The following is a 23,898-nucleotide window of genomic DNA, read 5'->3' as shown; positions in this document are numbered from 1 at the left end:
AATATGAAAGACTTTTTTTCATGGGCAAAGCTTTGACACTAGTAAGTCTGCTGGGCGTCACTTAATAGGCTAGATAAACGTTGACTCACCATTCAGAGTGGAAAGGATTTTCCCTTTGTACCACAGCTCTACATCTTCCCTAGGCACTAATGGCCATCAGAGAGGTGGCACCCTGGGGACAATGTCCTAGAGGGCAAGGACTTGTTTGTTGTACAGACATGAAGGTACAGAAGGGAAAATGGGGCCCTTCTAGGAGCAAAACCTGCAGGTAACAGCAGCTCCTCCTGAGCACATTGCTCCAAGTTCTGCCCATTAGAAGGGTCCTTGCTCCTTTTTGGGGATTCTTTGGGACTAGCCATTGCTCTGCCACAGAATTGGCAGATGTAAGGATGGTCTTACATGATGATGTAATGATTTCATTTTTAAAAATTGCTCAAGGTTTGGGAAAACCAATTTAGTTTGACTGCTGCTGCTTTTCCCCGGGTGTATTTTGAGATCTTGTTTTCTTCCTAAAGTACACTTGTACCTGCAGTCAGTCTCAAGTGACAGGTACCATCAGTCATGAAGTCTGCTGTGAAACCAGGGTTGGATGGAGCTGCTTATTTGCAGTGTGTGGCACAGTTCACTTCTTCCCAGGTCTTTGCTTGTATCTGAGGTCCAGCAGGCTACCCAGCTTGAGTTTTACAGAGAATCACTTATTTTACTGTTGTGAGAACAGGTATTTCTCCCCACTTTTACAGAGCTTGAATTTTTATAAAGAACATTTTGTAAACAAAAAAACAACTGCCTTGCTAAAGTTTCTGCCCCTTCCTGCTGATGGTTAACTAGGAACAGTGGTCTTCTCAGTATTCCAGGAGGTACCACCCTTCACTGCCCCAGTAGGTTTTTGCTGCCATGTGAACAGGGACAGATTTATCACTAAAGAGCCAATGCCATCAAACGTTGTTTGGGCCTTTGAACTACTCTTGCATACAGAATTATTTAGGGCTCATTCAAACTTCTTTCTAAATTGATCAGTTAGATATTTCAGAAAACTTAAAGAAAAATGGTACTGATATTCTTAAATAACTACATTCATCATCGCCAAGAATTTTAAAACCGCAACAGAGAAAAAAAAAAAGTTCAATTTTGATCATGCAGCAGCTTAATTCACTGTGTCTCTTTCTATGGTGCCTAGCACTAAAACAGAACATGCTATCCAGCCACGGTAAAAAGAGATTTTAGCTGCACTATGAAAATTATTCTGATGGTGTAATTGCAATCTTTATTAATTTGGAGTTAGTACGAAAGCAGATTTTTAGGTTTGAAAGCAAGAATGCTCCTTGGCCAAAAAATATTTAGATAAACCAAAAATAATTCATTAAATCTGTCTGTCACTATTGTTTATTTGCAGATGTAGAGAAGGAAGTAGATAATTTAAAGTACAAAAGCTAATTAGGACTGGCTGAGTTTTACTGAATTTTACTTTGAAGAATAGGACAGGTTTTTATATGTCTGAGATGGTAAAATATAATCAAAACATTATTTAATCCAAATCACCCAGCTTCCTTCCAGCTCTGTTTTTTTCTACCCAGTAGTCTCTGCTCTCCAGTCCAGTTACTGGAGCTGAAAAATCATTAGCAATTTCCACTAACAGCACTTCAGCAGAAGGAAGAGACAAGGCCCTAGAGCATAAAGGGGTGAGGATAGAGATTTTTAGCAGTTGCACTCCTTTCCCAAGGAGGTGATGACTGAGCTTCTGCATGTTTTAGAAGGCAGAATTCCCTGATTTAACAAGGGAGCTTTGTTACATTTGATATTTATCAACTTATGTAAATAATTTTATACAAATGTGCATGCCATGGCTTTGTGATAGTTTTAACTTCTTTAACTACCACAGTCTCAGAAGAAAACCTCTCAGGAAAGCAAAATGAGTAACAGAACAGAACAAAACTTCTCCCCCCCCCAAAAAAAAAAAAAAAAAAGGTAATTGCCAATTGCCTGTGTCTGCCTAATTTGCCATTACTGAGATTCTCCCCACATGAGGAACAACTTCCTGTGAAGGATTCGTGTAAAGCTGAGTATGTTTGATATTTGTGAAGCAGTGTCTCATTCAGGACCACAGATTAAAATTTTGATGAGTTAAAAGTATTAATTGAAAACTCATCCTCTTTACTTCGCAGATGCTAAAAAAGATGTTTAAAACTGGCCTCCTTGATAAGTTACTATTTTTTCCCACCCTACCCCAAGAAATGCTCATTTAAGTTCTGTACATAAAGAGTTTTAAATCCCTAAAGGTTCTGGTAAGTAATGTGATAACTTCACTTGATAAGGCTTCTACACTTTTTCTCCAATACATCCATTGATGTGGTTACAGAGATCTGCATTTCAGCGTTAAAAAAATCTAAATTGTTAATCATTTAACCTCGAAGTGCTGTGAAGCAACCAGGTATCCATGCTTCACAAAACAAGGAAGCACACTGTGAAAGTGAGACTAAGCTGAAGTTCATCCAAAGTCCATGCAGAGTATGATTTCAGTTTTAGTTTGAATTTTTTTCCTGATTCTGAGTTATCAAGGAAGAGGGGATAGTGCAAAAAATAACTAATCATGATGGAAACCAATTTTTTCTGCTTTAGGAAAACCTAAGGAAAATTAAATTTACTCTGGGGGAAAGACTTTAAATAAGGTTAAGATAACTATTATGAATTTCTGCATTCTCCAAGGAAGTCTTCAGAAAATACAACACAAACCCTACAAAGAAGTAAACACTTTTAAAAGGTCTCAATCTATCTTTGCTGAAATCTATTTTTGTGTTGCAGATCCATGTCACTCATACTTCGCTTTGTTAATTCCAATTTATTTTGACTGTTTCTTAGACAGGTCAACACCCAGAATGAACACACGCACACTTCCAACATTCTTGACATGTTTTATTATAAAGCACTTCAGACAAACTTTGATTCAAAACCAAAAAGTTCTCATCTATAAAATGAAACTATTTTAAAACAGGATTCATAAAGAAAATAGACTGTTCTTAGGCATCAACTTCACTTGAAGCTCTTCTGTAATGAAATCTAAAGACAAAACTGATGGGTCAAGAGCTACTTATTTCACATATACTGATAAAAGGGAGACTAAGATGTTACACACACCCCATGGAGCATCTTATTGTTGATAATGACACAGGAACACTCGACAGTTAATTCTGGCCTGACAAAGCAGTCCAACATTTAAATATTCTTCAGTCCCAAAAGAGACAAACCATTAACATTTCTTATTCAATAACTAAGCCAGCCCTGGCTAAGGGTTAAAGCTACTTCAAAGCATCTAACATGATAAGCTTTTCATTTCATGTACTTCTCCTGTTGATCAGCTAAGATTTTTGCTGAAGATTTAGCATCATAGAAAAGTTCATTTATTTCTTCAATATGCTCTTTCTCAATGCTGTCTTTCCCATTAATCTTGGCAAGCAGGTTAGCTGGGGTCAGCAACTGCACAGCATACCTGTGATCAAACAGAAGCAGATGAGTAATTACAATTCAGTGCATCCCAGAGAACTGATGATAGAGAGAGGTGGGACATTTGCTTCTAGGAAACACAGCTCTATGAACAGTATGAAAAAGTCAGCAAGCACTCCAGCATTCCTTAAAGAAGAGGAGCATTACCATTCCTTTTTTAACCGACTGTGTCGTTGTAAAGGAGAGGTTTGTCTTGCTTCAAACAGTGAGTTATCCTACTGCGAGTGGCTTTAGACCCAGTCATGCTGAATAGAAAACTGCGCCCAACTTACCTTAGGGTTGTCTTGGTACCAATTTCCCCTAAGTGGTTTAGAGCTTCTTCACTGATATTAATGCCTTCTGTCTGAGCACGAAGTTTTGTAATCTGTTGGCAAGAGTAAGCGAGGTACATGTCAAACAATTAACATGCTTAAGTAATTAACTTAGTATCTGTAAACTGTCAGCTTTAGAGATGAGACATGCTACAAAACAAGATGGTGTGGAGAGCTACCCTGGTGTAACTTATCACTAAACCAGAATTTGTAGAATTCTAAGTCTTTGAACAGGAAAATACAATGTTAAAAAACGATAATCACAAAAGGAAGGTGAAGTAACACATCTGGACTGCTAACCCTTCATCGTAACTCTGCACGGTTAGCAAGGCCTACCTACTAATAGAGCAGAACATGAGAACTTATACTACAAAATGGAAAATGTATGTTAGAAGTTAGTGGCAGCTGAAGACTTCTGCATAGCCACAGCAGTTACTGAATTCTGCAGTCTATCACTGGTGCTGAACAGCTACAGCAGAGCCCTCCAAAAAGCTCTACAGAAAGCTACACCCTTTCCTTAGCGGCTCACAACAGTTTTTATTCAATTGACAAGAAGATAGTAAAGTAAATAAAAAAAGTTACTTTCTCTGATTCACCTATTCCTTCAAGAAGAAAAAAAAATCCCTAAGAAGAATCTAATCTTTCAAGAACAGTCTCAGGCTTGTAGCAGTTTGAAGATCTTTACAAAGTTGGAGAGGAAGATATCACCAATAAGCCTGAGCATATGAAGCTGCAACAAAAGTGGAACAAGTCTCTCGGTAGTCTGTATTACCAGCTGAGTGATAAGGGGCAGACTGGATAATGATGTTGTGTTGTAGTGCAGAGATAACTCTGGAACTGCAAGCCTCATATAATACAGGTATTTTTCACTTTGGCAGCTTTGCAAACAAGATATCAAGAAGAATTCGTTTAAATTAAAGCCATAAAAATGCGCTCGGGGAGCCAGGGTAGGGAGCAGAGTAAGAAAGGGGCTTGAAATGGCAGAAAGTTGGTGGTAAGAATATTAGCAGTGCTGCTGACAATTGCAATTTCAGGTTGAAGATTTTTTTACTGGCAGGTCACCTAGACATCCCCTTCCCTTCATTCAAACACTGCTACTTTGTTCTTCCTCTGCTGCAAACAAGGTATTCAGTGTCACATCTTTAACTATGTTTTTTAAAATAACTTTTTATCCTTTATCTGAAGGACTAAGGCCCAAGACATTAATCCACCACTCGCTTACATATGCATTTACTATGGAATAGGAAAACAAGTGTTTATCAGGTGAAATACATTAGGTGAAAACATCTCAGTTATAAGCTCTAATATCCAACAGGAGGCATATATGCAAAAAAGTTTGGTTACACCACCACCTGACTAGAATAAGCATAAAAGTGAATTTTTTCCCTATTCTGGTTCCACTAAGGTTACTGTGTGTCTTGTCTCAGAGCAGCACTTAACAATGGGATTTCTATTTTATCAACATGCACAAAACCCAAGGCTTTGGATTCGTTATGAACAAATTTTCAACAGATACATGACCAGATTCTGTGCTGATAAAGGAATCAATTGTGAAGGTAAAGAGTCTCACCCAAAAACATCAGCAGCAGGAACTTCTTCCTAACATGAAAGACAAATGACAGCAAAACCAGAGAACTACCTTACATATACCTTATTTTTACTCCCACCCCAACTGTACTTATGTCATGGGTTAGTACAGTTTGGTTTTTTAGTTATAAAAGAATGTAGAATAATTTTCCAGGTCAGGACCTGGGAATTGCTTTAGAAAAGACAGGGACTTATCAGAGGGTTAGATGGAATATTGGCATCTGTTCTGACCACTGAAAGTTGTTGGTTACAAACTTTGGGAAGTACTATATAAAACCCCTTGATTTCCTGTAAGTGGGTCCTTTTTCTTCTTTCCTTTGGCCAGAGAGAGACAGGTAATATCGAGCTGGGCCTCCCCTTTTGGAGGGGAGCTGGCCTGAGGCCTGGCAGGATTCCATTGGCTGCCGGGTGGAGGAGGGGAAGGAGAGGTCGCTGCTTTACAACAACTACTTTCTCCAAACTTCCCTGGTGCAGGGAAAGATCTCTGCCGGGCCCCTGATAAGAGCTATGGGCACCATTTGGGCTGAGGCCACCCCGATTTACACCGAGGGGTGGGCTGAGAAGGCATTTATGATCCTGCCTGGTTTTATGATTCCGGACTGCTTGAGTGCTCCAATCTCTGATGTTTCTGTGTGAGTTCTTCCTCCCTCACCAGCGAGGCCTTGAACATCTAACACCAGGAGCTACAGAGGGAGAGACAAAGACTCTGAGCAGATTTAACCCTTTCCTGGCAACATGAAGCTTCCAGAGCTTAGCCCTTCTCTGAGAGAGTAAGAAAGGACAGAGTGAACATAAAGAAGAAACAGCATGAAGTCAGTAGAGCGAGAGTGAAAAGACTGTTGGGACAGAGTATTGAAGAGTTGGTTGATCCATTCTTACTTGAGCCATGGAAATGAACTCTATATTTAGATAATTCCTTTAAATCATAAGAAAGATATGCATTTGGGGAGATGATTGTTTTGATTTGTGTGTGAATTTGAGCAAAGGTGTTTGTGATGGACTAAGTAACATTAATCTTATAAGATGCTTGAACAGAAATAAAGATGAGGAGCTCTCTGTGCCAATGAAGAAGTGAGAAGATATCTCTGTACCTTGAGATGAAGAATCCTTTGCTTTGGAGTTATTCATCTTTAAAAGGTGACACCCTAGTACGCAAAAGTCTAAGACCCATGACCCATAAGCAGCTTGGGAAACTGCTCCTGGGAAGGTCACAAAAGCAGGTTTCTCCAGGCAGTTGTTTTTGTGACAGTTTAAAACCCACAAGAGAACTGTCCTAGAGAAGTTGTCAGTGGGATCCGTGACTCTAAGAGAGACTCTTCCCCTAAAGAATTAATGAAAGACTATTATCAAATAGTGAAACTGACTGAAAATTACAAGTTTTGTCTCTTTATGTTGTTTTGTAGGAAAGTTAACAGTTTAAAAGAGGGAAGAGTGTTTTTAGAGTTTCATTCTGTTTTACTTTTTTTTCCCCCAACTTTCTTTTTCTATTCTTTTAGTGTGCGTTAATAAAACTATTTGTTCATTTTTAAGGTTGAGCCTGCTTTGTTTTTTCTCCTAGTCTGTCTCCCACAGAAAGAGTAAGTACTAAGACCAGAATTTAGTGAACGTAAAACCACTACAACTTAGTTAGAAGCCAAAGTTAAGTGTAATTACTCCTCGTCTTCTCCCATGAGAAGTTGCCATTCAAAAGCCTTAACTTAAGGGAAGATGAGATTATCTGACTATGGGAACATGATTTATGTGGCCAAATGTCTGGACTCTATTTTTAGCTTTAGGAAATGCTACTGCAAACACCTCTTTTCCTTCAGCCCCCTGGGGAGGGTGGAAGTCACAGCACTCACCCAGCTCTTCTGAACATCAGCATTCAGAAAGTGTCTTACCTGCACGGTAATACAGCACTAACTACACAGAGTTCACTTAACACTACAGGGAAATCCAGGCAGTCTTGAACACCCCCAGGCTGAGTAAAAGTCGCACATGAAAATTTGTTTTGTATAGAGACTAAACCTAATTGTATTATTAAATTACTGGGCTGCTTCTACTGCAATCTACACCACAATGCTTCAAAGTGTCTTTTATGTACCAAAAAAATCAACCTGAGAACAGGACAACATCAGTGAAAAGCTCCTCAAACCAAGGGAAATGAAGCTTTGCCTCTACCTTTAATTCGATAAATTCATCCACATCACCTTGGGACCTATCCAGCAGCAGGAGACCATAATCTGATGACAATGCTCTCCTCTATTGACACTATCTCTTAAATAATACAAAGAATTCACATTGTAAACCCTAATGTCTTCTGCATTGTGTCACTTCCCAGCATTAAGATGCTAATGAGGGGGGGAATCTTTGACACAATGCATCATAATGGCACCAAGCATTATAATCAATACAAAACATTGTGATGGCCCCACAGGAAAACTTCCAGGCATTTGGAAGGATATCTCTGCAACATTTTCTGTGCTTACATTTCCAAAATTGACCAGCATGAAAATTCTCCCCATTTCAGGAGACAGCCCCAGTAGGTTAAAGCGACAGTACACAACGTAAAAGCAAAAATGCAGCACATAAGGTTGTATTCTTCAACCCCTCTCATGTCTCATGTGAGGGAAAAGCTTGAGGTGTGGGACTAAAGATCTCATGATGTGACACTTCATCTTACACCAACTGAAAAAACACTACCTGCTAAAATCTGCAAACTACGGGAAGTACATCCATGCAAGATATTGCTTCACCTAACACTTCATGCCTTCCTGCAAGTGAGGTGCCCCCATGTGCTTAGCAACTCCTCAGTGGGTGGGAGTCAGCGAAGTTGTGTGCAGTTTTAACCAGCTCACCGTATTAACTCCTACACAAAGCAGGCTTGTAACAAGCAGGAAGCTTTCTGGCACAAGCCCTGGTGACCACAGAGTAAAACAGCTCTACAGTAACAGAACAGGCAGAAGCAGCGCACAACTTTGGGGACTTGTTACAAGTTCTTTAAAATCCCGCACATACCTGCTTCATTTCTTGGGGTGTATAGAGCATGGTTCGGATAATCATTACTCGATCAAGCAGGTCCAATGGTATTCCATGAGGAGACACGATATCCTCTGTGCCTCTAGAGGAGAAACCAAACAAAGAAATCAGACACTACTGTGAGTTCAGTACATTGATTTGGTTAAAATCAGTAAAAAGCGACTATGCTACTTTACAATTGTTGTGTGTTCACAGAGACACATACCCCTCCTAGATTAGAGACAGGAAACATTCTGGTCTAAGGTTCATTCTAGACAGCCCCAGGGAAATAAACACTATTGCTGGAGCTCTTAAATATGCTCTCAAAAACAGTGAGAGATGCTTTCTTGCATTGTATCTCACAGTACAACCTTATCTAATGTTTCAAGGTATCCTCCAGCAAGGAACAAATCATTCTAAGTTTTTTAGCAGTGTCAGCAGAAATTATATATACTATCATCCATTTGGAGAACATCTCCTGTTGCTGAGCAAGCCATTCTTTCCCCAGTCCCTTCAGTGAATACTTCAGCGGTTTATATTCCATGCCTGCAATCCAGCAAACAGAGAAGTTTAGGTCTCTGTATGAAAGATAGGGCAGGATCTAGATCCCCAACCATTTTGTTTGACATACAACACCCAACAGCAAAGCCTGCAGACACATGTACTCTTGTTTTCCCAAGACCACTGTAATTTGCTGTGAAGTTGAAAGATACCCAGATTTAATTTATAAGTAAAAACAGTGAAGTGCTGGTAAAGAACTACACTTTTAAGTATAGTGCTAGTATTTAGGTACTGCAGCTCTGGCCATGGTTCTCCAATATTAGATGCCACTATTATATGGAAAAATCCCTTTCTTAAATCACAGCTTTTTCATAACAAGATCTGCAGTGAACCCATGCTGACAGATCTCTACTTCCTTTACTTTTACAAGACAGCCTTTTTATATCTTTGCAAAGAAAGTGCAGTAATGTCCATCTTAAACATTTTGAAGGGTTTATCATTCTCACTTCTAAGCAATGCAAACAGAGAAAGATTAATACCAGATGAGCCACTATGAGGTAAAGCAAAAGCTAGTTATACAGCTGAATTAAATCAATTCAAAGAATAGCAATCATTGCTAATGACAGTCTGCTTAGACATAATTAGACCACAAACTAGAACTTACAGAAAACTCTGAAACATGAGAGCACTTTTACTGAACATGCAAAGAATCTATTTTGCAAGTGCAAAGTATCAAAGTGAAAGCACAAAGTGAAGTGGAGATGAAACACAAGTCGGTTGGCAAGACTGAAGAATCACAAAAAGCCAGATTAACAGCAGGAAAAGGGAAAGGGCTGAACTGTGACACACTCTACCAGGAAGAACAAGAAGCTGAAGTCTGATGGAATTGGGATAGCAAGCAGCAAAATAATCCAGAAGCAGGAAACAATATTAGAGATTTGTAGCTCTGGTGCTTTTGATGTCCCTAATGCACAGGCAACAGATGTATCAAGGTATACAATGAGCATGGTAACTGCCACAGATCATCCAGGAAGTGAAACAATTCAGAAACTGTTAGGGCAGGAGAGATGTGTTACGCGAAAGGACAAATTCCAGTCAGCCTGGCATTAAATGTTTGTCCCATTGTGAAACTTATGAGAAGTCCTTGAGCACCAATGCAGCTTGCAACTCATGCAGAGGACTATCACAGGTGACAGAGATAAAAGTCTTTGAAGATTGTAACTCTACTGACACAGCTAATTCCAATGTTTATGGACCAATGCAAACTGGAAAATTCAAGCTTAGACATCATACCTGATAATGCAGTTTCCTCGGTTGGAAGCAAAGATGACAATGGGGGAAATAGAAGATTCCAGTGCTCGGTGCAGGTATGTGAAACACTCAATATCCAGCATGTGAACCTCATCCACAAAGAGTACACCAGGCACTAGCTCTGCAATGCCTTGATCGATATATTTGTTCACCACCTTATTTATCTCTCCTCGAAGTTTGTCTGAGAACAAAATGAAACAGCTGGTTGTTCTGCTAGTGAACTATAGGTCAGAGGGTAAGACTTGAAGCAAGGAAAATTCTCCTTGAACTTTTCCATGGTTTGGTATCTTACTGCCACAAGGAAAATATCCAACACTAAAATTTTGTGACATTTCATACTGTGTTGAGGCAGTATCTATGCAACAAAGTATTTCTAATTGAAATACTCACATGTGCGAAAAATTGATTGTTGTAGGTTTGTGGAGTTTGCTAGGGGGTGGAGAAGTCAAAACAAACCTCATTTTAAACACAAAACTTACTGAAGTTTCCAAGCATGGCTGAAAAAAACATAACTGAAAGAATGAAATCTTGCTACTCTATTTCAGCAAAGCAGTTGTGTTTAACCAAAAAAACCCCCAAAAACACACAAACAAACAAACAAAAAAGGCTATATAAGTGAACCTACTGCTAGCAAAGATATGCCAGATGTTACATCAATGTATCTGGTATTACAATAAGCAAAGCAACCTCTGGGACACACAAAATACTTCAAAAGTGACCATTCAGTTAGGTATTGAAACAGATTTTGATTTTAGACAGTAACTTAGTGAAGCAGCATTTCTTTCAAAGCAAAATGGAGAGTAGATCTGTCTCTAGATACTGTTTTCTCCAAAGACTTGTAAGTAGGAAGAGCAGCAGTGCATGTGGAACATCAGGTCCTTAGACAGGTGGTACAGGAGGTGCCATTTTTCTACTCCACCAAAATTCAACAGTATGATTGTATGATTGTTACAACAATTTTTAGAATTTGTGTATTACTGCTGTTCAGTTTGGCTCTTTGCTGAAAGCCTGAACCTCACTGTGTCAGGAATGTTGTGGGATGGGCACGGGCATTCTGACCTCTCCTCAGGAATATAGGTGCAAGAGCACTGCATACATTTTCATCCACTACATGCATGAACCAGTAACCTGTACTGTCTCCAGCCATTGCAATTCTAGCAACTGTATCACTGCTTTTTGAAATCTGAATATTTATGAATATGTTTTATGTAGGCATTCATTTAAACATAGTAACTCTGTTTTTAATCCTTTTCTAACTGGAAAACCACATAGACTATATCATCGCCAAACACCAGACAGGTTTCGCACCGGTAATTTCCGTTTTCTTAGGTTTCATCAACTGCCCCATCATAGAAAGAATGTCTTGTCCTCCCTAGGAAAAGAAAGTGACAGATCAGCTTTGAGGTCATGTAGCACACACCTTGGGAATTTTATAGATCAGGAATTGGTTAAAGAAGTTCTTTCTTACAGTTAACTTCTTGATACTTTACAACAGCAGTCTTTGATAATCTGTCAAATTTGGGTCACCTCATCACAGGAGTATTCTAAACATAATCATGGAGCTACCCCCTCATCCTTGCTCATTTGGAGAGCATAAAAATATCAAAATGAGATCCTCTCTTGAAAAAACTGTCACAGAGGAACTCTTAAGGAATGAAATTGTCAGGGAACACAGAGACTTGGATTGCCTGCATGCACAGTAGGTGTTCAGCCTGTCAATAAAGGAAGAACTACTCTAAATGTTGTGACTTTTTAATACCGTGATTTTTATAACATAATTTTTTTTTTTTTGTAAAAAAGGAGCTTTATTTTGAAATTGAGTTTAAGAGTTGTATTGTTTCACTGTACAGATTCCAGCCTTTAAGCTTGTTAGTGACTTCCGTTTTTTGACACAGATAGAATTCCCTCAAGAGTGGATTTATGTTAGGACACAGCATGGAGTAATTCTATTTCCTGGGGATTTTTGCTGTAATACATGCAGAGCTCTACTGAGATTTGCAAGTAAGTTTAACAAGTGTCTACGAAACACTTCTGAAATAAGCAAGAACATCAACAGTCAAAAATACTTGAGACACCTTTTATCAGTCCTTGCAGTTTCCATTTCATGGTTATGAAACCATAAACACAGAGCAGAACGTGTTAAACTGCACTCAGAACTTTCAGTAAATTAAATTATGCAGGTCTGGCTGCTGCTACCTCACACCTGCAGGCAGCTTTTCTTCTGGAGAGAAAGCAATAATCTCCTTTACTGGTCAGAGGTGACAGCCCACAATGCTCTTTCTCTGCAAATGATGGGGCACAGTGGTGGAGGGAAGGAGAGCAGGGTCTAGATTATACATTAACTGTGAAAGTGATGAATCCCAAATACCTGTGTGGAAGCTGTTCTACAACTCCCAGACCATTCTCTGTAGTGCTAGAAGTATTATGCTGACCAGTATTCCATGACCACATGCATGAATCCTAAGGAAACAACCACCTTTTCAACCTCCATGGCAGAGCCCTGGGGCAGCCAGCTGAAGCATGACCTCCCTGAGGAAAGCTAGACTGGCCTTCAAGGTGTAACACCTACTGCTTTTCCTACAGTGGAATTTTTGCTGGTAAGTTAGCTCAACTTCCTACATCTCAATTAGTCTGGTAACATCACATCTATGTCAAGTAATTTTTTTCTGTAAAGACTTCATCTGTGAAGTCAGATACCTGAGGTCGAGCATTGGCCACATCCAAGTCATGCAGGGTGACATCCTGAATAATTTCCTTTTTCTTGTGCACATCACCTTTTGGCAAGGGAACATACTCTTCAGCTTCAAGGTCAAATTCCGTAGCATAGATATCACACCTGCCTTGCCTCTGAGGAACAGTGAAGAGAAATCCAGGTATATAATTAATTTCAGTACCAAAACCTTGAGTGGCATGAATTTGATAACAGAGTTAGTTCACAATTCCAGTTCTGACAAGCTTCAGCTGACAATTCAGACATCCCACTCCCTGCTTAGAAAGAGGCGTACCCTATCTACTGATCAAAGCTCAAAAACTCTGTTGAAAAGCACCTGATATTTTCAGTGGCAAGAACATTTCATTCCTCTCCCCTTCGTTTACTGTACGTAGTTCTTGCTAAAGGACAAATCCAGCAGATTAACCAGAGATTGGGAGAACTTCCTTTGTAGGTGGGTGATTTATTATATGATAGAAAATATTATGCTCATCCATTAAACAGCAAGTATCACTATACACTACGTTCTAAATCAGATATGAAAAGAATGCTAACTAATGCAGTATTCCCTTCTACTATGTCTATGTATATATCTTGTGGAGAAAATATCAGAGTGATAAAAGATTAAATATGCTGCACATGTCAGCCTGAGAATGACTAAAGTTGTTTGGTTCTTCCCTTAGAAATGCCTTGATCTTACAGAAAAGAAAACTCATCCAGACAGCATCAGTGATAGCTTCCTTGCCAGACGACCTTAACTGTGAACCACCACCACATTCTTTGGGTGCAAAAGAGACTTCTCCCTCCAGATAAGGAAAGCACTAGGCTCTTTTTAAAATTTCCATATAACCATATCATGTCAGTTAAGGTTAATAAATCAGAGAGCCTTCTAACAAAGGCAGAGAAAGGTCTGCAAAAAACACACACCTGCATAAAAAGTACAGAACTTTTCTTTTACCTTGACAGCTCCACTGTTTGCTTCAATATAAATAACATCACCAGTTTCCACTCGCTCCTTCTGCAAGCTTTCAAAAATGCTTGGGTCCAGCTGGAGACAAGCAAACAGCACAGTTGGTCAGAACAGCTCCATATTATTATGGTAATCAAGGTAAAGAAATTCAGTTTGAAGCTCATTCCCATCAAACAAAATTAAACTGCAACTCACCTTGACAATCACCTAAGATTTTATAAAGCTGTAACATTTTGGAGTAGGGATATAAAATAAATCTGGAAGACACACAGAACTTACTGTCTTACAAAAAATCTGCTATCCAAAAGGAAATGACAGTGCCAAAACCAGAATGTTACCCGCTACAAAACATAGCTCTGAGTAATGTGATGATGTATTTATACCTAAGAAATAGTAGCTCTCTAGCTTTCTAGGGAAACTTATAAAAAATCTTGCTATAGCACTGAATTATGTTCCCTGATTTCTTGAGTCCTTAATCTCTGTGGAGTTCTGTGTGGGAGAGTGGGTGTGGAATATATTAGATGCCTTTGTTTCCCTTGATACATGTTTATTCACTTTTGCTCTTCATTTCCTCGTTTTCAGAGTGAACAAATGAAAGATGATACTTAACAACAGAGGCAGCTTTTAGTTCTTTCCAAGTCTGACAGGAAAATTGAATGGATACAAGAAAACAAAAGGAAAGTGGGCCTGAGCTGGCAACACACCAGCTCAATTTCCAGTTCTCTATCAAATACTCACTAGAGCATGACACTCCATGTAGAAAGAAAGGATGTGAAAGAAAGAACAATTTATATTTAAACAAGCAATATTTCCCAAGCCATCCTCAAAAATCTGGTTCCTGAAAATCAGGAAAACAAAACCAAACAAGGCCTTTCTCCTATGTTTATTACCATGAACATTAATTTATAGCCAGGGTCAGAGTGTATCCAAGACTAAGATAGAACAAAGTTCAAATTGCCAACTCAGCCCATTTTTTGTGGTACCTGTGATCTACAAAACTGCATCAGGATCTATTCCTATTAAACCTCACTTTTAACTCCTTGAAGACATGCAGGTGTGTGCTGCCAAACAGTGAAATAACAGCAGCTGCTAAGCAAGTGATTATGGGTTTATCCCATATTTCAATTAGTAGGACACAAGACCAATATCTAAATATTCTACATAAAGCAGATAAACAGGATAAAGTTGTCTAGCCAAAGAGAGCAGCCTCCTGGCAGGCCCACTTGACAGAGATGGGGATCAAGAGCTTGAAATGGAAATAGGAAGTGCTAAAAATAGAAGCTACAAACCCAAAATACTTAAGGCAATCTTTAAGACTACCACACATACCTTCAACTGTTTGGTTCCCTTTGCAGTTTTGAGTCCTATAATTACGTGGCTGATGGTTTTGCCATATCCCCCCATGGGATTCTCAGTCTCACAAGGAGTTAGTTCTGTGACTTCTCCTTCATAAACTTCCTTGGTCTCTTTAATCCTCAACCCTGAAAGGAATTATTTAAAATAGTTTCAGTATACACTTAGGAGTCTACTGTTTTACTGTCAACAAAATGTAACATATTGTTAGGGTGCATTACATTTCATAGTAATGCTTTAAAGGCAGAAAGATGAATTATTGTTCTCTTCTTCAATATTAAGTGAGAATATTCATCCTGTGCATCAGAACGAAAGCTCAGCCCAAGTTCTGACCTGCTAAGAAGTTTATTAAATCTTTAGAAATTACTTTCTTCTATCCCTTATTATTAGTTCTTGAACCAAGTGTTAGGATCCTCTGTCTCTTTTCCCTCCCACAAAGCAGAAATTTGCTTGATTTGTTCCCCTATGCTAAAGCCAGAAACATAGATCATCTTCTGAAACTACTGACATTAATATAACAGTGAGTTTTACACAATTTTTGGACTATCAAAAAAGCCCTGCAAAGTTAACAAAAAGATAGAAGAAAAAAGTAACTTCATAAAAAACTTTATACTTCAGCAACTGAGTTAAAAATATAACACAAATTGGTTAACAGGTATTATGCTAGAACATCGTAAAATTACCAAAGGATTAATGTATAATTTAAAATATTTTTCAAGTTAATAGCAAAAGGTGAGCTAGATAAAATTTAGCAGAAACTGCGACAATGAAAATTTAGAAGTATTTCAAAATAGCTGAAAATTACATCCTCACTTTGTTATTTTTCAGACAGCCATGCAATCATCAAAATATCTGGCTATCTTCTGTTCTAGTCACAACTACTGTAATTAACTACGTTATTTTAAATTGATAAATAATTTAGAGCTGAAGAGATTTACAGGCAGACTGTTTCAAAGTAAACCTACTATCATCACCACCACCACTACAATTATGTATGTTCTAACCACATAGAAGTTCAAAGAACCCACATGTGAAGAAACTCCATGAAGTATGTTATGAGACACACATGCCAGACCAAAAATAATGAATGGGCTGTAACAAGATATAAGAAAGTCATCCTGCCCAGTCTGAGGATATTGTGAATTTATAAACCTTTCCTCGTTCTTTAACTTTTCATTTTGCTTTGAAAGAGATCAGATACTTCAGCAGTAATTTTGAGCTGCTGATAGGGGCTATAAAGATCTGACAAATACAAGTCTGTCTCCCTCTACTGGGCCCAAATTCAGACCAGGATCTGAAATGCGAGAAACAGTCTAACTAGATAACATGACAAATTCTTGGTAAGAAAAGTTTGCTTTCTCTTACTTAAGACGACATGAAAAGTTGTGTACAAAGTTAATTTCAGTAATTTTTGAAATGTTTTTCAGGTATGCCAAAACACCATACAGAAATTAATGAACCTCTGAATTATAAAACTGACCTGGACAAGACTGCATCACACTGGTTCATATAAAATGAATGTGAAGCAATATGGGAACCTGCACATTGAAACTGCTATTGCCACAAACTGGACCAGGTTTGCTTGTTCTCTTTGCTTTGCTTTTAGACTTCCAGCACAAGTTCTACTCTGCTATTAAACGTGGCAGCCTGTTTATGTTTGGGGTATGATTTGTACACTGCTGAAGAATGCAATGAATCTTCCAGTTCCATTTAATCTGAAAAGAATCCAGTTCATGTGCTCATTCTGTTCCACAACAGAATTCAAAGCCAAGTCAGCAAGGGCAAACCCAGGGATTTGCTTCAGAAGCCTTCCTCTAATCGAGACTAATGTGCTCTTACAAATGTGTCTGTAGAAAATATTTACAGATGAACATGATCTGAACAAAGATAATTGATGGTTTGAACTTGCTGCTGATTATCCTTTGATTTCAAATTAATATGTATGAACTACAAACTTCATCCTCAGAAGAGTTCTTAGAGAGATCTACTTCCAAATTAGACACAAAATCCAAGGCAGTAATTGTGGGCTATTTCATGTTTTGTTTCAACAGCATCCATGGAGCTAAACAGTGCTTGCTTGACTCATTGGCAGGTACAATTTGGCAACACAAGGAACAGTTATACCACTGAAGTGGCTATTTGCAGCACTTAATTTTACTGCAACTGAGCTCTTAACATTAGCTGCTATCATCATCCTCACCTGCTGCTAATAGGCTCTATACTGGATTAATTTCTCCCAGGTTAAATTTCTTTTATTAACCTATACAACAATTCGATCTCCTCATTTCCTACTCAGTCCTTTTATGTTTCTTACATATTTTAACCTCTCTACTGCATTCCAAACACTACTTGGCCATGAGACTATGTCAGGTCTGTTATTAAAAGACTCACAACAATAAAAACTCTGTGAACTCAGAGTAACTCCCACTTTCTTATAAAGTGATGGGTCCAAACCAGTCAGGATCTCTAATTTCCATGAATAAAAGCCCCAACCATTAAGTAAAAAATTTGATGCTAACCTCTCTGCAAGTTTTTAAAAACTCAGGTGGCTAAACCCCTTGAAAGCAAAATGCATGATATGAGCAATGATGATGTACACAGAACCTGCGACCAAGAAGAGATACAAACAAAGAAAATTCCATAAAACCGAAATGAATACTTTAAGTACTGATGGACATGTGAGCTGAAGCTTCCCTTGCACACAGACCCAACTGCACTGCACAGAATCTTTTTTTTTTTTTTTAATGCACCCTTGTAAAATATTTCTTTACCAAGCAGGGAAGCTAAAACATACTCGAGATTAAAACCCAAATGGAAAGCGTTTCATTACAAGAAATTGTGGTTACTAGTCCTTTAAAGTAATTCTGAGAATTTTACACCCTTAAAAATATTCAGTAAAGGCTGCGTTATGGAAATGTGAAATGGAATTCAACAGAAACGAATAAAAGAAGTTCCATCCTTCATTAACACTAATATTTGTTTAGAAGTATCTCTCTATTGGCATTCAGGGAATGTGGGGAACTAACAACGTAGCTGGCTATTAAATCTCTGCTATCTCTAGAACTGACAACATGGATGGCGTAAGTTTCACCTGTTGGTTCAGGTTTCTAAATCTCTGACAGGGAACTTCATCACATCAAGGAAATTTTGCAGACTACTGAGGCTTCCTTTCCCCAGTCCCTGCCAGCTTCATGGTAATGAGAAGACCAGAAGCTACCGAAAGTTGCTTTCTTATAAAAGTCAATGGAATACTTTTGTTTCACTGAAGAACTGAGAGACTTCCTCACCCTGCTGCTGCTAAGATGAAGTCCAAGAGGAAACTTGGTACTGAAACCGGAAAATTACTGTTAATACATTCAGGACTAAAATCAACCGGGCTCTCTTTAGCCAATCCTCACACAAACAAAGGCCACTTCTACTTGCATTTATCAGCTGTCAGCAGCAGTTGTGTAAGGGATTTTAGATCATCACTGGGGCTGTGTTGGAAATTAAGCCAATTTACATCAAACCTGTAAATGCACCGTAGAACTGAGAAAGACATTAAGTTAAAGTGTTTATTTAGACGGATGGAACTTTCTCTGTGCTCGCTGGGACAGTAAGTCAGCCCAATCTTGCTGTTTGGGAGCCCCTGATTAAGACTGTTTATTTAGTAAGGTGAAATCACTAAAACAAAAAACAGGAGGAACATTTTTCTGTCTACAAGTATTTCTGCTAAGTTCTGTAAGAAACTAAAAATTAATTTTTCTTTCAGCTTTATTCAGTCACAGGCAAAATGACGAGGTGAATGTGGAGGATGAAAGAAAAACTTGGTGAAGTATAAACCAAAATACAATAATTAAATTACAATTTGTAAACAGAACACCTGGCTCCACTAAGTGTGAAAGAGATTCACGAAATTAGGATCAGCACTGAAGAAAATAAGCATACAAAACTCTGAGAATGCCATGACCACTGAAAAGTTCTTCCTTTTAGATGACTGGGAAAAAGCAAAGTATCATGCAAACACTTAATTCCTCTTTTCCTGAAACTTACCAATCGCACGTCGGAAGTTTTCCATTAGAACTTCTGTTTTCTTGATCTCAGTGGAATAGACCTCACTTCCAACCATAGGACAAAAGGGAACTTTGCTTCCCAGTTCCTGAGCAATAGCTAAAGCCAAAGCAGTCTTTAAAAAGAAAAAGAAAAACAAACAAACAAACAAACAAAAATAACCACCAGACATTAATTTTGAAGATAATTAAGAAAGGATTCTTTTTGCACAAAGTTACCTTTCCTCATTATATCACCTTCTATATATCAACTATCAATTTAATGGTAAGACTATTCTGTCTGATATACATTTCTCACATATAACAACCCGCCTTCAACACAGGTGACCTTTGCAAAGACTTTTTAAAAACCTTGAAGACACAATACCGGGCATTTGACTTTGATAGTTGATAGAGATGCAAAAAGCCTTAAATAGCCTGGGGGGAAAAAGTAAACCAAGCAAAAACTAGTCTAGCTTTTAATATAAAAGTACCTTCTAAAACTTTTTCAAACCCCTTGTTACCTACGTGTTTATTAACCTACAAGAGGTGGTTTCACATTAAAGATGCTGCCAGTGTTGATGACACGGGTACTGCCAGTGTCGATAACATGGCAAAACTAAAAATATGAAATAGGGAACTACATCAATAAATTAATTGGGAAAAAAAAAAAACTGGTATATGAAAACATTTTGTAACCACTTCTCTAAAACAGTTTTGACAACAAATTAAAGTAGATTTGGAAATAACTTTATTTTGTAACAAAATAGAAAAATAGTACCTTGCCAGTTCCAGGAGGTCCTGCCAACAGCACTGCTCTGCCAGCCATTTTTTTGCTTTTGATTAGCTCCACTATAACCCCACATGCCTACAAGTTAAATAGGTATTAATACTGTGAACAGAAGTCTTACTATAGTATCTTTTGTTCCAACATTATTTAAAATGTTTAGAAATAACAGGTATTACAAAAAGTAAAGATTTCAATTTCATGCACGCACACAAAAAATACGAGATCAGAAAAACGTACTTTCTACATTCATTTTATCTAACACAAACATTAAAAACCACAGACAATAAAACTCAATCTGTGAACTCTGACTCCTTTTCCCTCCCGCAGTCTCACGCACAGAGAGAGGTTTGAAAGTAAAGCAAGAAAATAATCTTCGCTGCCTGGGCCGCAGATCTTCTATAGATCTTCTTTCACGGCCAGATTGGATAGGGCTCCGAACAACCTGGCTCAGTGGAAGGTGTCCCTGCCCAGGGCAGGGAGGGTGGAACCAGTGATGATCTTTAAGCTCCTTTCCAAACCAAACCAATCTGCGATTCTATGATGGTTTTATCCAACCACCGGGTTGAAACGGATGCTCCAATCCCTATTTGCATCAAATCTGGTGGGTTCCGTTGCCTATAACACCCTAATTTCTACGCCCGACACCCGACACACCGTCACCGTCCTAGCGCGAAGCAGAAGCAGAGCAAATACATCCCCGACCGCCTCCATCGCATCTCACACTACAGCAGCGACACTAAGGAACCCAGGCACGACTCTCACTCGCTGTCGGGGACTTGTCAGACGCCCCGGCCCGGCCCTGAGCTCACCTCCCGCGCATTCTCCTGCCCCACGAGCCCGGCCCCCGCTGGCTTGGCGGCGCCGCTGTCGTCCAGACCCAGCCCCTTGACATGGCTGTGGGCGGCGATGCGCTGGGTCTTTGAGGTGCTCTTCACCTCCTCGATCTTCATGGCGGGGCACGGCAGGGGCAGCTGAGGCCCGGCCGCACCGCGCTCCTCTCACGCGGCCCGCGCGTTACCGAGGCTCCCAGCGCGCGCCGACGCGCCCCACCCCCGCTCCGTTCATTGGCCCCCACGACGGCACTCTCGGCGCTCATTGGGCGCGGAGCCTGCCCGTCAGCCGCAGGGGCGCAGGGTTTTAGGGTCCTCCCGCCCGTTTCCGCATGCGGCGCGCGCGGATGGTCCGGGCGGGCGCGGGCGCTGCGGAGGAGCAGGGCCGGGAAGGATGGAGGTGGTGGAGTCACTGTCCTTGGAGGTGCTCAGGAAAACACTGGATGTGGCACTCGGTGTCAGGGTCTAGTTCAGAAAGTGGTGACCCGTCATGGGCTGGACTCCGTGATCTCGTTGGTCTTTTCCAACCTAAGTGGTTCTGCGATTATCTGACCGCAGGGGCGGTTTGGGGAGAGGCGAGCGGAGCCCTCCTGGAGCGGGAACCAGCTCGTTCTTGCTCGCAGGTTTCTTGGCCCTGCAGCACCATAAGCCCTTTCTTTTTTCCTACAATCGGATTTGGCGCTGGAGGCAGCATTTGTCCCCGCTGCCGGGGCTGGGGGAGTCCTGGGTGTCCCTGGCTCGGTGTCTTGTCGCTTGCCCACAGCCGCTGACAGTGCCCCAGAGACCCAGAGCCTCATTAAAACCTCTGCTGGCTTTAGATCACAAAAATAAGCTGAGGCTTTCTAAGGGTGTTTTCTAAAACTTTGTCAAAGATTCACAGAATCGTTAGGGTTGGAATGGACCACTGGAGACCACCTAGTCCAACTCCCCTGCCAAGGAAAGTAAGGGTGGTCTCTTACATACTCAGTGTTGCTCACTAGTTTTTAGTGTTCAGTGAAAATGCAGAATAATTCTATTCCACATCTTGAAAGCCTTCCTATAAGCATTTGAGGCTATGACATGTGCTGCACCTGTAGCACACATTCCTTATGAGCTTTGAGCAATTGAAATGGGTAAAAACACTCCAGCTTTTCAGCAGATCATTTCATGGCCTCACAGAAACATCCATGTTTCATGAGGTCTGTGATGCTGCACCTTCTAGGCTGTTACAGCTCCTAGCTGTGGTTTGCTGGTAATTCTGCTGCACCTTCTATGAGGGGTTTAAAAGCATAATAGGGAGATCACTCACATTGAAATTTAGATGGGATCTGGGCACCTGCAGTTCCAGTGAGTTCTCTGTGTAGATATTGCGATCTCTCCCACAAAAGAGACAGGGGACTCTACCCATGGATATATAGTTTTCTGTGATTATAAAACCATTGCTGCATGTGCAAAGTTTAAAGCCAGTGGATTACTGTGGTATGAGGCAGGATTGATATCTGGTGCCAACTTGGCTTTCCTGTGCACTGCCAGGGGAATTGCAAAAGCAGTCTTGTGACAGCACGAGCTCAGAGAGAAGTTTCAGGGAGGATGGGAGTTCGATTTTCAGAAGCCCAGTTAACCATATACATGCTATTCATTCCATCTTTGTTTGAGAGCTTCTATTGATTTTGTTATAAATGTAATTTGGCAAAGAAAAGACTTTGCTTATTGTTGCCTTTTCTTTTTTTTTTTTTTGGTTAATTATTCTGTCATATTTACATACTCTAATTTAAAATTGTAATTATGATATAATTGCACACATTTGTGGTTCAACACCTTTGTAAAAGTATCCTGCTATACAACTGTTCAGCTAAGAATTTTTGACTAACAAATATGAGCTATTCTTTAAATAATTAGAAAAGTGTGTATGCCATTAGACTGTGTACATCCTCTCAGGGTCATATTAATCACAGAATAGAAACATCTAATAGGTACTGAGCTGCAGATTTTTTCCTTTGTAAGAGAGCAAATATACAACTTTGATTTCTCCAGTGCATTAAACTGCTGCAAGTGCTGTGGGAAAATCTGGTCAGAGTTCAAGTTTCTGCCAGTTCTCAAAGAATATTTAGCAAGTCTGGTAAGAGCTCTGAAGGCAGTGATGTTGCTATCAAGTGGTTCAGGATAGGTATGACCCTCCTTTTAAAAAGGGTGAAATACATAATAAATTGTTAACTTAGACTGAAACTTGTCCATATGGTCCATGTTATCTTGTTTGATGTTGCAACAAGACCTGTTTTTGAGATTATGGCATTTCGAAATCTATTTAGTAATATTTTCTTATTTATTTTTGGTTAAATTCAATATACAGGAATGTAGATGGCAGGAATAGAGAATTGCTGTTAGTCTTCACTTTAACTTGGAGGGAGGATAGAAATGTTCTATGTCTATAAAAATCAGATATGCTACATAAGGATCTCTAACTTTGGAAATACTAATTAGGGATTTTTCCTGCTTAAAGTGGGTAAAAAACAGAGTGTTAAGTGTTTGTGTACAGCAATAAGATGTCTAGAACTCAGAATCTAGAGCCTAAAACTTCTGTCTGCTACTGACCATTGCTGTTCAGTAAATAAAATTTGCTGCCATAATGAAGGTATATTTTTAATATTGACCTGAAGAAAACATGATTAAAATTATTTGGGTTTGTGTTTATAGTAGAAGAAGATACCTCAATAGAAATAAAAGTAAAAAAATAATTTGCTGGATAAATGTAAGGCTGGCTTCTCCCTCGTATTTGCTCATAGGTATTACTTAGTTGTGCCAGGTTTGGCATTGTTCATTGTATTGATTGTTTTACTCATTCTGTATGTTCTTTGAGCATTGTCCTGAAGTTGTAGTTAAATAGGGACAAAAGAGGACATTCAGAGGAGGGAAAATAGACAATAATCCTTTAGACCACACAGGATTAATTGTTTATTCTCCAGGAAGAGGAGAGTACAAGTGGAACTACTGGAAAGTTTAGAACTGAACTTCCATATTGAATATCATCTTTTA

General features: G+C 39.4%; 1 protein-coding gene across 1 annotated transcript; it reads right to left on the bottom strand.

Moving 5' to 3' along the window:
• Positions 1-2,889: 2,889 nt before the first annotated feature.
• Positions 2,890-21,110, bottom strand: RUVBL1 (RuvB like AAA ATPase 1). The gene is made up of 11 exons (XM_040076273.1): positions 20,866-21,110; positions 20,048-20,134; positions 19,271-19,403; positions 15,215-15,366; positions 13,874-13,963; positions 12,903-13,052; positions 11,514-11,577; positions 10,188-10,386; positions 8,394-8,496; positions 3,771-3,862; positions 2,890-3,484 (listed from the first exon to the last, which is right to left on the bottom strand). Exons 1-11 carry the CDS (start codon positions 21,004-21,006, stop codon positions 3,325-3,327), a joined length of 1,371 nt encoding a protein of 456 aa, XP_039932207.1. The 5' UTR covers positions 21,007-21,110; the 3' UTR covers positions 2,890-3,324.
• Positions 21,111-23,898: the final 2,788 nt, after the last annotated feature.

This window comes from Hirundo rustica, chromosome 12, assembly GCF_015227805.2.
Source record: "Hirundo rustica isolate bHirRus1 chromosome 12, bHirRus1.pri.v3, whole genome shotgun sequence".
In the NCBI taxonomy this organism is placed as follows: Eukaryota; Metazoa; Chordata; class Aves; order Passeriformes; family Hirundinidae; genus Hirundo; species Hirundo rustica.
The sequence above is the reverse complement of the archived record's forward strand: the minus strand, read 5'-3'. Positions and strand labels throughout refer to the sequence as shown.